We start from the raw sequence: 14,291 nt of genomic DNA on the forward strand, positions 1-14,291 counted from the left end.
AACCAACTTGATGCAGCATTTTTGAGAAGCATTATCTGTATTACACATTCATTTTGGATCATTGAGGGCAATCAGAATGCAATAAAATCAGATGCTGGTTCACTCACAATAAGAATGTTTGCAATCACACCAAATCCTCCTTCGGCAGGTATTGCAATTACAGAACACACATTACACACACTGAACAAACTCAGACCGGTTCGACACAGAGCAGCTAGAAGAAATGCTAGCTGTGTGGTGGAAACAAGGGCATTGCAACACTGGGATTCAAATCTCTAAGGAAACATGCAAGTTCTGAAATAACATTATTTAGGACATACTAGCTGCATGAATTATTGACAATGAAAGAACGTATGCCAGTTGAGAACAAAAAGGGTGCAGAAATTTATATATGGAATTTTAATACACTTGAGGTATAAAAGACGTAATAAAATAAAATATAGAATAAGCAAAGAGAAGCATCACCTAGAACTCAGAACTAAGATAATTTTCTTTTCTTACCTTGTTCATCTTAGTTTCCTCTACCACATCCTTTGCTATATCTTGAATTATCTCTGGACACAGGACCAGGAGTATGATTTGTAGTGGCCACACTGCTGCTTTACGTTTTGTGCTCTCTGCAAAGCCATCCACTAAGTCAAACAACTTCTCTGCACAATCTGCATAAAATACAACCTCAAGTTCAATACTGCTTTTAATTATGAAAAGACAGGAGTAAGAGAGCAATGATATCTCTGCCTACACAGAAAAAAAGTCCTGCTTTGCACATCACAAACATGCTACCCAAGATAAAAGTCGAGCGAACCATTTAAAGCTCTGGCTTATCTGAAAATATTAATTTTTATCCTTTTGGATTAAAGATAAACAGAGCTGATGTTTTCCAACAAGTTTTTTTTTTGTGTATCAAGAACAAAAATACACATCTGAAGAGTTTGCATCTCTTCTGGGGGTCTATTTCTTTGTGTTCTGAATCACAAAACAAATCCCTTTAAAAGTTGAGACAGGAAAGAAAGCAGAAACACATTCTTGCCTGCCCTGTAAAAGACTGACCGAAATTTGTTCTGACATGTAGGATGGACAAGAAGGGAAAAAAAAAAAAAAAAAAAAAAAAAGACACAAAATGAATGTGGGGATGCCTTGTGGGAAAACAAAACCAACTAAGAATATCCACAAACCCCTCATGATTTAATAGGAAAAAGTTAAAACCAACTTTTGAACAATGTGTCATTTGTTATGTCTCACCGGCCATATCAGTCTGTGGAGTCTGATACAGCTTTGTGAATTCATCAGGATAGTTTTCCACCCAGTTCCAAAATGCCTGCAAGTAACACAGAACATCTTTACGTTCCAGAGCTTAAAAAACATAGTTTTTGAAATTACATATTTAAATAAATATTTCAGTGTTAACTTTTAACAACTCGGCATTTCTTGCAGGACACAAAGGGAAACACCAATGCATATTTTACAATCAAATTCTGAATTGCACATATTTTTAAGTTAAAGAAAAACAGCAAATAAGCGATGAAACAGAAAATTAATAATACTTGCCTTTTCAAGACTGTTGATAACAGCTAACTGAGCTACTTTCTTAAGGGCTTTAAACTTGAATACAGTCTCTGTAAAGGTAAAACATCTCTGCATTAAAGAGAAGCTTAGTTCTAAAAAGCAGCAAATAAAGTTTATAAAAAACGTGTGAGGTGCAAAGCCTCACTTTTGAAGCCTTTAGAAAGTAAGCACTTTCTGATACTTTAAAGGTACTTGCATACCTGTAAGCACTTTGTAAAAATGTGCAGGATATTTGGATTAAAGAAGAAAAAGCTGAACGTATCAATACCATTGTGTCATCTCTAACAACACATATTCAGATATAAATATTTCAGACAGGTTCCCATCATACCTTGCAAGAGTCGTTTTAGCTTGGAACAATCCACACTGATGTACTGTAGAAGCTCAATGTCGTGAACATCAGCATTATCTTCTGAACAAACAGTCAGCTCCTGCAATCTAAAAATATGCAAAGTAAATTAACTTCTCCTTCAGATGATCAGACAGGTATGTGCACACACCCACGATTCTATACATTTGCAGAGCAGCAGAATAATAAATGATCTCCACATCTAATATGATCCTCTCAGATAAACTTATCCAGGTTTAGAAATAAAAGGCAGACTTTGCAAAATTAGGAGTTACAATCAAGTCCTGTTTAATCCTCATACTGAGAATAGATCCAAAAACACCAGTGGTAAGTCTCACAAGACACCAGTATCAGCTGGTGACAGCCTGTTTACAGCCAAGATTTGCCTGAAGACTTCTGCTATCTCCCCTCTTGTAGCTCTAATCTTGAAATCTTTTCATCCAAATTATTCACTTGGAGTCATGACACCTTTAGACTACTGTTCCTTAGCAGCAAGTCTTGCCCCAGCTAACTTCTCTATAGTAAAACAATGACTGATGCCATGTGATAGCACAGAAGGGAGCTACAATCACACTCAGTAAGCTGAACAAGGTCCTTGTTACTTGGTGCAAAAGAACAGGATGAAGTTTAATCATACCGTTCTAAATCCAATGGCACCTTTTCAGTTTTGTACTGGATAATTTACTAAGCATCTCAACAGATACCAGGCCACTAATAACTAAATCATATGTTCTCACAAACTAAAGATTGCCATGTCTAGTTCCAAAACTACAGATGTGTTTTTGACAAGGAATGCAATTTCTAGTACTGCACACAAAAGCAGCTCTTCATTTCTTCAACACCAGGGAAACTTAACAGCCCACGCTGGGAATGGGAAGGTCCCCACTGCACTGCTTTTCATGCCAAAAATCCCCCAGCTGCTGTGCAAGGCCTAGAAATATTCCTAAACAGGAAGCACAGGTCAAAAGATCAGCAATGCTAACTGTCGGCAAGCTGACCCCTGTGGAGATCAGCAACAATTGGTCAAGTATTTAACTATTTCTGTGCAAGCCATCCTGAAGAGAAAAACAGGTCAGGGGACAAAGGCACTACAGTACGGTCAAACTGATGCTAGGAAGGATTTTAGAGCTTGAGAAGTCAGCCATGTTACACACACGTGAATAAGGATTCACAAATTAAACCCAAAGACTGTCAGAAAGTCTTAGCTGAAAAATATGTCCTATAAAAGGAGCAGATATTCAACTTTAGGCTACAAAATACATTTCTCTCAGTCATCACTGTTTCATTTTACAATAAAGTTTGACTTGGACTTACAAAAGCAGGTAAAAAAGAGCAATAAACACAACTCAAGGATTATGCTGACAGTAACCCAGAACAGATATGGAACAGGTACCTTTTCTAACCCTAAAGTCAAGTAAAACTTTGACTGGCAGAGGAAATTTCTCTAAATACCACTTAAGCAGTAAAAGTTTTTCAAAAATGAAGGACTGCAGCTCACGAATGATCTTCTAGGCACTCATTCTCAGGTGTTCTAATACAGTGGCTGAGTCAAGCTACTAAAACACGTACCTGGTGGAAATGCGGCTGAACACAGCATTGAAGTTATTGCAGCTAAGAGAAAAAAGAACCCCAGAGGCAGAATTGCGCAGTTCAGCTGCATGCTGGTTCCCTTCACGGTAAGTGTGGATGAAGTGGCAGATTTCTGGCAGCAACTGTTTTACCAGCATAGTCTCGTCCAGTCGCATCGTGTCCTTCGGTTGCTAAAATTAAACATTTGGCACTTCGTGATATTCAATTTTCTAGGTTCGAAGGCAAAGAATGGAGCATCTGCCACTAGTAGCACAGGACCTGAATCTGGATTTCAAATTCCACTTGCATGCTACCACTGACCACACGACAAGCTATGCAGAAAAGGATTCTTCCCGTTTGAACAACAATCTGCACCATTCAAACCACGTTACAGTTCTGAATTAGTCTCCAAAATATGTAGGACGTGAAGTTGACCAATGCCATCAAGCAAAACACCAAATTCGTTTCTGAAGTAAAATATATTACCTGAGTAATGTTCTCTGCCAACTTATGTCAAGCACTGTCTTGGCTTAGAATAGTGGCACAAAGGGCACAGACTCACCCCTACCTCCCTTTGGTTAGTATTCTGACCCCTATACTTCAAACAGCAAATCTTTTTTTAAATGAACTGAAAAAGAGGTGCTTCTCTGTTCCTCTTCCCTGGAATGGCTCTATGAGAGTCAAAAAATGCCTCAACTTTCCTGTAAAAGAAAATTTCAATTTTTGCCAGTTTGTACAGTATGAGACATAAGGAAACTATTTGCTGAAGAATTTGAAGTGAAACTTTGCTCTAGTAAGAACAAGTTTTAACAGAAGGGTCAGCATTAAAGCTTTCTAAAATTCTACCAATGAATTTACCATAGGGAATTGGGAAGTTTCAGAGACTCCCACTTTGTTGACCTGAGCTCTGTTGCCATGAGAACTTGATGAAACATTGAGCAAGAACAGTGAGCAAGAAATAAGTCTGAAGATATCACAGAACACAACGCTCTTTGTATAGAACTTTGGCTCAGTCTTACTGTACATATATGGGCTCAATTTGCTCTCGTTTGAATGGACAAAGGGAGAAGCATCCAGCATAATTTTAGGCTGTTGAAGTATCATCGTGTATCAGGAAAAAAAAACAACGCTGATGTTTCAAGCAAAATGTGTAAAAGAAAATTTTAAAGAAATTAAATTTCAGAAATTAAACAGGTTTTGGGATGGGGTCTCCTTTGATTCTCCATATGAAAGATGGAAAATGAACCAAAGGAGGTATTTACTTTAGCTTTTGCAGCCACACTTTATTATGCAAAGTGCATTTACCTGGGTCTTCTGTGAATCCTGATGAACTCACAAATACTGAGACTGTTTTACTACTGTAAGATACAGTGCTTGACAAACCTAGTGACCATGTAGTTATTACCTTATAAAAAGCTTTCAAAAACAGAGAAACAGCAAGAAGCTTGGGTGATTTCATGATATTCAACCAGGAGCACAGCTTTAAAAAGGAATTTCATTGCCTTTCTTATTAAAGGAATAAACCACAGATTTGCAAATTTTGTTCACAGTGAAATTTGGCTCTGGAATTACAAAGTTTAGCACAGTAAGCTGTACAACCATCAACATCCCAAAGGTAACAGCAAACTGCCTTTCAGCACAGCTCTGACTGGAAGCCTCAGGACGGGACTCCCAGTGGAAGTTTGAACAGAGTTAACTAATGTAAACTAGGAAGCACCTGCAAAAGCAAGTTTTAGAGTAGCGATGGCAAAGTTTCTACTGTAAATGCAATTACACAAAGCTGAAATAAAATTACTTTACTAAATGAAACTCACAAGAGACTTTAAGTGGAATATGCCACATGCATTCAAAGTTTACAGCAATCTAGCTAAGCTAGATAACCAAGTCTAATTCTTTACCTGAGTGCCCCTTCTTACCCCAGCTCACATCTGCCTCACAGAATACAGATGTCTGAAATTTTCTAACAAATTATTACATGAAACTCGTTATTTATAACTCCAGACAATCAGCTGAGCACTGAAAAGGCCAAGTTCATCGGTTTGCCTGAATCTATATAAATGGAAAAATACTTCTGATCACTATTACTAAAGTCACTATCGTTAATTCTAGGCAGGAAAACACAGCCCACAAATACTTAATTCATCAATTATGTAAATAACGTTCATATATGTAAAATTCTGCTCTTTTTAAAATAGCATTAATACTACTTTGCTCCAAATGAGCTAAGTTTTATGTTTTGTACCAGTAATAACTGACAGACAGGCATTTGACTTATTCTCTTAACTCATCTGATACCATGCTCATGCAAGTATACTCACCCCTGCTAGACATTTTTCCAGTGTATCCAAGATAATCAGTTGAGATAGATATAAGTTCTTTTCAGCAGTTTCTCCAAATATTCTCTGGAAGAAGAAAGGATATGGATCTGGGTGGCACAAATTTGACTTGTAACACATTAAAGTAATGCTGCAGAGTTGCATAGAAAATTATGGCTCCTTTACTGCTCTAAAGTTAAGTTCAGAAACATAGCTAGTCCAAAAAAAAGAATTAAAACCCTGTTGCTGAAGAAATATCTCTGTACTGCCTGCAGGGCCAAATCCAACAAGGAATAAGCAGTTACTGCAGAATAAGAGTGGAGGTGCACTGCAGCCCCCTGCCTTCATCAGACCGGTAAACTATTCAGAAATGAAGGTTACACCTTTTCAGAAACTATTCTGGTACCAATTACTGCTGACTCTTTTCCAATTATGTATTTCATTGCCAACATCTCACTTAACAGAAATGATGTTGCAACAAATCTATACCTACAAGCTTATTCAAGTGCTGCTAAATTTATCACAGACCACAGCAAGAAACATGAGACTCTCCAAAAGGATGCCACGCTTTAGAAACAGGATGGAGGTAGAGATCCATCCAGCACTTAAGCTATCACCCAATTGTTTTGCTGGTACTGGCTGGTTCCAACAATACAAAGACAGCAAAACAACGCAGAAAAGATTTAGCCAGAACTGTATCAGTACTACTGCCTGAGTCCACAGCCAACTTACAGCTGTCCAAAGGAGGTTCCTCTCAAACATCTCACACTGCTCAAGAGGTTGGCTCAAAACTAATTGCAACTTCTGGCAGAGTGCAAACCCTTTTTCTTAATACCTTTACAAATAATGCTGATTTGCACAGTAACTTACTCCACTGAACAGAGGAAAAAAAAAACAGTTCTGTTCCTCAGTGAAAAGCAAACATAGATTTTTTAATTAACATTTTTAGCTCTGCTGCATTCTTCATCTAAAAAGGCTGCAAGCACTGCTCCCCCAGCCACCTGCAGCACCTTTCCAGGCAACAGAAAGCATCGTCCTCATCTCCCAACAAGTGGTGCATCCCCCCAGCTTGCACAGCCAGTACCTCAACACTGCTCAGAGGCCCAGATGACTGCTCCCTTGGCTGCCTACAACCCTCCCAGCTACAGACCCCTTCCCATGAATAACAAAGGATTTCCCTTAACCACCCTCCTCCCTTAACTTCTCTGCTGCCATAGCCATCTCCCCATCTTGATTTGTAAAACAGTGCTGTTGGTGAATGTGATCATATAGCAAGAAAATACGTAGGAGTAAAAAGCGACCAACATTGACTGAGCTTCAGTGTCTCTTTGCAGACATTGTGCAATGTGAATAATTAAAAATCATATTGAGAATCATCCAGCAATCTAAAATGAGAGAACTCACCATGTTATTAACATTTTTTAAGATATTAGTGAGACCACTGATGACCAGAGAGAACTTGTACTTGGAAATGTTGATGAGACACTCCTTGTTGTGCTCTGTGCTGACTTTGGTGTGGGTATTCTGCTGGCTGGCCTTTATGGGAAGCTACAAAGAGAGATAAGTCGTGTGAGCTTTCTTGCACTGAAATTTTCATTACTAGAGATGAATTAAATAAGACACCAGGAACAACCTCGAAACACATTCTATAAGACAGCAACAAACAAATGGATTATTTCACTTTCTCTTGCTACTAGAGATGTCTTCACAGCAGTAATACCAGCAAGCTGAAACAAGAGGAGATGAAGGCAAAGGTGCACAGGGGTGCGAACTGCAAGGAGACCAGGGCAGTTCTGAGTAACCCCTGCCTGGAACTCAGGGCTGCCCAGGAGGAGCCTCCAATGTGAGCCTCAGCCACAGGCACGCCTGAAGGACCGGGAGCCCCACGTCAGCCCCTTCAACATCCCGCACTGACAACTCGACTGAAGTGCAGCTTCTCCAGAATTATAAGATTCAGAGTGACTGAAAAAAACACCTGAGAACACCCCTCATGCCGTACCCAAACTTCTCCAGGGTCACAAAGCAGCCACTCCCCAAGCACGCAGCCACTGCCCTCTGCTTCTCCAAGTCAGTCAGTTTCAAAACATCACACAGCAATGTGAAAAGCAGTAAGTTGTAAAAATTCATTTTAATGAGGATTTTTACAAAGTAACCAAAAAGGGAACCAAAAAAGTAATCGGTATTGCTGTCCCTTTCCATAGATCACGTGTGTCACTTGTATTTCTAAGTGTGACTCAGGAACTCCCTATCCACAGCAACTTGAATCAAATGCCACTGCTAGATTTAATTCTGGCCAGAGCTCTCAGTACAGGCATATTCTGAAAGACCAATAGCTCTAAATGAATGCCACAACCTTTTTTGCATGAACTGTAACGAAGAGTCCAAAACTTGAAATATTTTTTGACAAGTTCTGATCTCGTCATTAAACACAACCAATTCACACCCGCCTCTCCCATTTGTAGGGAAACAGGCCTCTGTAGCACACTATCTAGCTTTTATGCCTGAGAGCAATTTCCTCTCCACACAAATTGCAGGTTACTCCGAGTCCAAAGCACTGGTATTTGGGTACCACCGTCCCAATCCAAAGGCGACCGCAGCGCCGCATCCCAGCAGCAGGCACAGCGAATGCCATCAGGGCCAGCAGACGAGCGCAGGCCGGTCCTGGAGGAACGCCTTCCTCAGCTCGGCGGCTCCGGGATCCCCGAGCGCTCGGCCAGCATCGCCGCCAGCCACGGGGCCGCGCGCATCGCCGCCCTACGGCGCGGCCGCTCTCACAGCGCGGCGCTTTCAAGCGGCGCGGCGCGATTCAGCGCTCATTTCAGAGCTGGAAAAGGCGCATCAAAGCATTTCTGACTCAGGCTTTGTTTTCATTGCTAGATGTTATTTTTACAATGTATTTTCGGAAGTCGTTAGCAGAAGATAGATACATTTAATTAAAAATTTCAACGTTACTCGTACTTTTATCGGAATTCTGAAGTCTGTGCTGACAACGGCAGAAAGGCTCAATACCACCAGTGACAGAACGCTCAGAAGTGCCTCTCCAAGCGTCAGACCCAGCTCCTGTGCTGCCATGCAATGGAAACATTGCGTTACACGCTTCTGGAGCTTCCTGCCACAACAGCCACTGCAGCAAGGTCACCTAGAAGTAAAGCTGCTTTTTATACTGCCTTCTGAAAAAGGAAGCTACATTAAAAGGAAATATTAGCACTGAATTTTTTTTAGATTCCTCAGCTATTTCCTTTGTGCTTTCTGACAAGCCGGAGCACTCTGCACCCAGATGAAACGCAGTGCTGAGCGACCAACTAGAAATTGCTCAGCCTCTCCACCAAAATCCAATCTAAACCTTACAGAAAAAGTTGAACCTTTACTTTAAGTTTTATTTTAGGAAAAATACAGACCGAAAATGGATTACCTGCACAGCCTTTGTTTGAATCAGAAAATAAAGCACGAGACTGCTGTATAACAGGAGTTTCCAAGCATGAACACAGGCATCACGTTGAACTCGTCGCAGGTGGGCACAGGGATGGTCACTGTGCTCTCATCCAACTGCTCTCACCAGCAAAATAGGAAGCAATGGTCAGCAGCCTCGTGAAGCACACTGGGACGCACAGCCCACGCAGAGGTGTGCTGTGATAAACCTCCCTCCCTCTTATCAGTTGGACTAAGCCAGGTTTAGGTATCAAACCATCTAAAAAGGACAGGGAACAATGGCATTTTGGTCCACGATTGGCCTTCCTTCTTGAAGCTGGCAAAGAAAAAAAAATACACAGACTGAATCTGGAATATTTCCAGCTATCATGTTCTAAATATTTTAAGATGAGCTGAAACAGAATCTTGCTGCCACAGCTGAGGAAAAGCCATTAAATACTGAGCCTGACAGTTGCAGTAAGAGTACAAGCCCCTGTGCGTCCTGAATCCAGGACAGCAGCAATCTTGTGCTCCCAGTACTGCTGACACTAGAAAAGCCAATCAGGAGCAAATAACAAACCTATCCTGAACAAAAATCTCCAGTGTCATTCTTAACAGCATAAAAATATACCTACATCTTCCATTTCAAACAGTTTATTGGAACTTTTTCATTAGGCTGTAATACACAGCTGTATCACAGACTGAAAATACACACAGCACCACTACTTCCTCAGCATCACCAGTTAAGGATCAACAGGTATCTCCCTGTGAAACTATAAACACGCACTGCACCACCTTCTGACAGCCTTAATTCAGTGGAAGTGCCTCATAACTCAGCCTTCTGAAGAACAGGGAACTTTGAAAATAGATTACAGACATTGCCCTTAAAAAAAAAAAAATAGTAACAAAATTACATTTTCAAACAGTTACCTAAAGGTTGGTACCATCAACAAACGCCTATTTCCCTACTTCAGCAAGGAATGATCATCAAACCATCCTGCTGCTTTTCATCAGCTGATGAATGGACTCAGTAACACCTGCTGCCCGTGGACCATTCCTGTGTCTGTTCTGCAGGTCACATCTGCACGCAGAACAGCAGCTCTGTAGAAATACTTTACATACACTGGTTCGGAAAGTAAGAGCAAAGCTGCTTCAGGTTTATGTTAGGGAGACATATGGAAATAGCACCTCTGTGCTCCAGCCCAGAAGCCTGCTTTGCTTCTCAGCTCCTCTGAAATTTTTTTTCAGACTAGTTGCACACAAAAAAAATTCACCTTCTGCACAGCCTGGTCCTCCTTGTAGCAAAGGACTGTGCTGAGCCTGAGCACCAGAGCCCTCGGAACTTACACAAAGTACTTTGGAATTCCTTAAAATACAAACTTATCACTACTAGTGGTTTCTTAACAAACTCAGACGAAAAAGAATGAAGAACACAAAGCCAGTGCTTGCAGCGAGCACCTCTTTGGGTCTGCAATTCTGTACAGATGTCAAATGCCACAGAGAGAAGCAACAGGAGGAGGGAAGATCTGCTTTAACACAATGCCTTTTAATGAAAGTTAGGGGAACATTCCTAATGGCATTCAGTTTTTATACAAGCTTTCTTAACTGGAAATAATCATATCTCAAACTACTCATGGGGAGACTAAACCAAAACCTAAACCATAAGGGGCTTCTTCCGTTACAGTATGTCATAATGGTTTAAGTTGCCACACGTTTATACTGGATTAATATTTTCATTCTATCTGACAGTCTTTAAAACAGCCTAGATTTAACTGGGTTAGGCACTGAGGTTTCTTTGCTAAGTGTAGAAGAGCCATTTCTGTGATTTCACCACTGCATCAGCCTTCCCATGACTTCAGTTGTAACACATTAAAAAACACTATAAAATTGCAGTACATAAAATTGAACGTGAACACTTCCAAAGGAGAAAAGGGACCGTTTTATTTTGCAAATTCCTGGATACATCTGAAATAAGAGAACTTCACTAAAACACAGCCCAGCCTCTTGGTGCTACAGCACTCTAATTCCATCCAGACCACTGAAAGTTTTGAAAAATGTATTCATAACTACTATATATGAACACCTTAATTGATTCTGAATGCAATGTACAAGAAATGGGATCTAATCTCACATGTACAGTCAATTGCTTCTTTCTGCACCAGCTGAAACCTTCAAGCAGTCTTCAAGGGTGGCTCAACACAGAGTGCTGCAGCAGCTGAAGTGTCAGAATTGAGCGTAGATGGGCAAAACTGGCACTAGCTTGGAAAAATGCATTCAGTCAGTCAGCCCTCGGTTAATTCATAAAACTGTGCTTGCCATTCATTTCAGGCCCAGAGAATCACGCACACAAAAGCAGATTTTGGTTAAAGCATCGCTTATAACAATAAACAAGAGTAGACAAGAACAAACTGGTTTGCACTGATTTTGGTTGTTCTCAGTACGATTAGCATTCTCTCAGTTTGTTGTTCATCTGCCTTAAAATGAATGAAAAGATTGTCTGTAAGTTTCGGTGAGAGATGGATACATTTTCTTTCTCTGTGAAAGATGGAATGAACCTTGAAAACATTTGTCCTCTCCCCTGTAGAAAACAAAACAGAACAACTCTCAACTCAAAACAAACACAACTCCCCTTCCCCACTCAAATAGGACGATAACATCAGACGGCATCCTGGCTCCCTCAATGCTGAATCAAAAGGTCCTGCATGCAGCAGGGCAGACACAGAATGCAAAGGCTCAAAAATGCATCATCATCACTAAAACGACACGCGCTATATTCAGCACATTTTGATTAACTACAACCTTAATTTTCAAATGAGCGATCAAAGACACAACAAGTCGATAGCTTAACAAGCACGTGGTTACCCAGTAATGACACAGAGGTAAGCAGCTACAAGAAGCATGGAAGAACCACCACCGACTCAGAATTCACTTAGCAGCAGCAAGCTGCCCTTTGAGGATTCTTTTGAGAACGGACACTTTTCCACCCTGAAGATCACTGCCAGGCGAGGCAATGCAGAGGAAACTACACGTTAAAAGGAAACCAAATTGAGACCCCTGAGCTGAGATTAATGAATGTGAAAACTTCTGATTAAAAGTAGGCATTAATATCTCATGTTTGTCTCACTGCTTCATTCGCCAGCTGACACAGCGCTAAAAAAAAAAAAAAAAAAAAAAAATCGCACTGGTTAAAGAGAAGCACTCAATAAACTGATTAAAACATTGCAAATAGAGCCCATCATCAATACCAACGACCACTACAGTCAAAACTGCATTCGATGTAGACTGTCCCTGCAACTCCAATATTATAGCATCTCAAAAACCAGAGCAGCTTCCTTCCTGTCAGGAGAGGATTCCTCCCACATACCTTTCTGCAATTATTCCATAAAATGTGCAGAAAAATACTTCTGTTTAAAAAGCTCAAGTTCTTAACTCTTAACAGATGTTGGAAAGCCCGGTTCCACAATATACATAACAAAGCAAACGACAAAGCCTTGGGTCTTTTAACACCAGTACACAAAAACATATTCTAGCAATACTGGGAAAATAATCAGTACCGTGCCTTTAAAGCCTATGGAGAAAATGATCTATGATTCCAGATAAGGCGGTGTGTGGGGGGATACATTGGCCAAGCAACTACTGTGCCTAAAACATACATGAAAAATCTGTATCATTTTAAAGTCAATAGGCAAAACTTTTTTTCCTTAAATAAATTTCATTCAGAGCAGTTTTGACATAAATGTAAAACAGAGCAGCTTACTTCCACGCAGCTCAGCTGCCATCTCCCCGCAGGTTGTCCAAAGCCAAGAGTCACCATCAGGGACACATGGCTCAGGCAGGTGAACAAAACCCAGGGCTCGGAGCCAGCCCCATGCTTTGGCCCAGTGCTGGGCTGAGCCCTCAGAGAAATGCCTTTGGCGCCACGAGGGATGCGCTCATGGCACAGCCAAATGAGACACAACAGAAACCGACCACTGAGACTCAACCCAGCTCCCACTTACGCGTCAGGAAAGCATCCTGGGAGTAAAAACGCCAAGCTTAAGCAGCAGGCTTAGCCTCGCTGGGAAGTCACGCCACCTAATCCCAGTAAGCGGTTTCTTCGTGTGGATCAGAGACACAAAGTCCAAGGCCCACAAATCTCTCCTTCTTCCATTCAGAAAACCCTTCTCCCAGCTGCCAGCACTGGCTTTCATAAACAGAAGCAAATATCCGTCACAGCCGCAGCTTGAGGAGCCGCTCCATCCCGCAGAACAGCTAGCTCCCAGCACCGGGGGTGAAATTTCACACCAACATTCACCGTTAAGCGACGGGGAAGAAGGCAGAATTGCCTGAGCAGCTCTCCAGCCACTCTCCTTACGTTCGTTTTTGAGGTTTTACTCCTTTCTGGCGAGCAAGAAGGCGGAAAGCTCAGAATCCCCGATGACATCCACAAAAGACGAGCTCGTTTCTGGGAGCGGTGAGAGTGGAGCCGAGGCAGAAGCGGGCACCTCGGCCCTGCCGGCTCTCCGCGGCCAGCGGCTGATGCTGCCCCAGGCCGAGGCCAGGCCCGGAGCACCGCTCGGCTCCCGGCACGTCTCCACCCGGCCCCGCGGACCCGCACGAGGGGCGCCGGGCAGCGCTCCACCGCCGCCGGGAGAGCCGGGGCCGAGCAGAAGGGCCTCGGCGGCGGGCAGCGCTCCCCCCAGCCGCCCCCCGGCCCGGGCCCGAGGCCCTCCCCCGCCGTTCGTCCACTCCCGGCCCCCCGACCCCCGCGCCGCCGCCCCCCGGGCCGCCCCCTCTACCTGCTCGTCGAAGCGGTTCACCACGGCCTGCACCCACTCCACCGGCTTGTGGGCAGCCATGTCCCCCCGCCCGCCCGGCCGCGGCGGGGGGCGGATCCCCGCGGGGGGGGGGGGGGGGGCGGCGGCGGCAGAGCAGCGGAGCGAGGGGAGCTCCGCGTATCCCTGACGCTCCTGGACCCTCAGCTCCCCGCAGCCATCAGCGCGCAGGGCCCGCCATGACACCACACCGGAAGCGGGAGCCCGGGCCGCCCCCGCCCGCCCGAGCGGCAGCGCCTCGGCCGCCGCGCCAGGGGGAGCGCCGAGACA

The 14,291-nt window shown here is 42.9% G+C and overlaps 1 protein-coding gene across 3 annotated transcripts in view; it reads right to left on the reverse strand.

The window, feature by feature from the left end:
- NF1 (neurofibromin 1) overlaps positions 1–14,045 on the reverse strand; it is a gene marked incomplete at both ends in the record, with an annotated part of 75,522 nt that extends 61,477 nt beyond the window's left edge. For all 3 annotated transcript variants that reach the window (XM_079544993.1, XM_079544992.1, XM_079544991.1), the window contains 8 exons: positions 502–659; positions 1,243–1,318; positions 1,549–1,616; positions 1,898–2,004; positions 3,485–3,675; positions 5,803–5,886; positions 7,204–7,347; positions 13,986–14,045. In XM_079544993.1, the coding sequence (XP_079401119.1) occupies positions 502–659; positions 1,243–1,318; positions 1,549–1,616; positions 1,898–2,004; positions 3,485–3,675; positions 5,803–5,886; positions 7,204–7,347; positions 13,986–14,045 (888 nt within the window). The remainder of the gene's footprint in view (positions 1–501; positions 660–1,242; positions 1,319–1,548; positions 1,617–1,897; positions 2,005–3,484; positions 3,676–5,802; positions 5,887–7,203; positions 7,348–13,985) is intronic.
- Between the last annotated feature and the right edge of the window lie 246 nt (positions 14,046–14,291).

The sequence above is a fragment of the Tetrao urogallus genome, assembly GCF_951394365.1.
Source record: "Tetrao urogallus genome assembly, chromosome: 20".
Lineage (NCBI taxonomy): Eukaryota > Metazoa > Chordata > Aves > Galliformes > Phasianidae > Tetrao > Tetrao urogallus.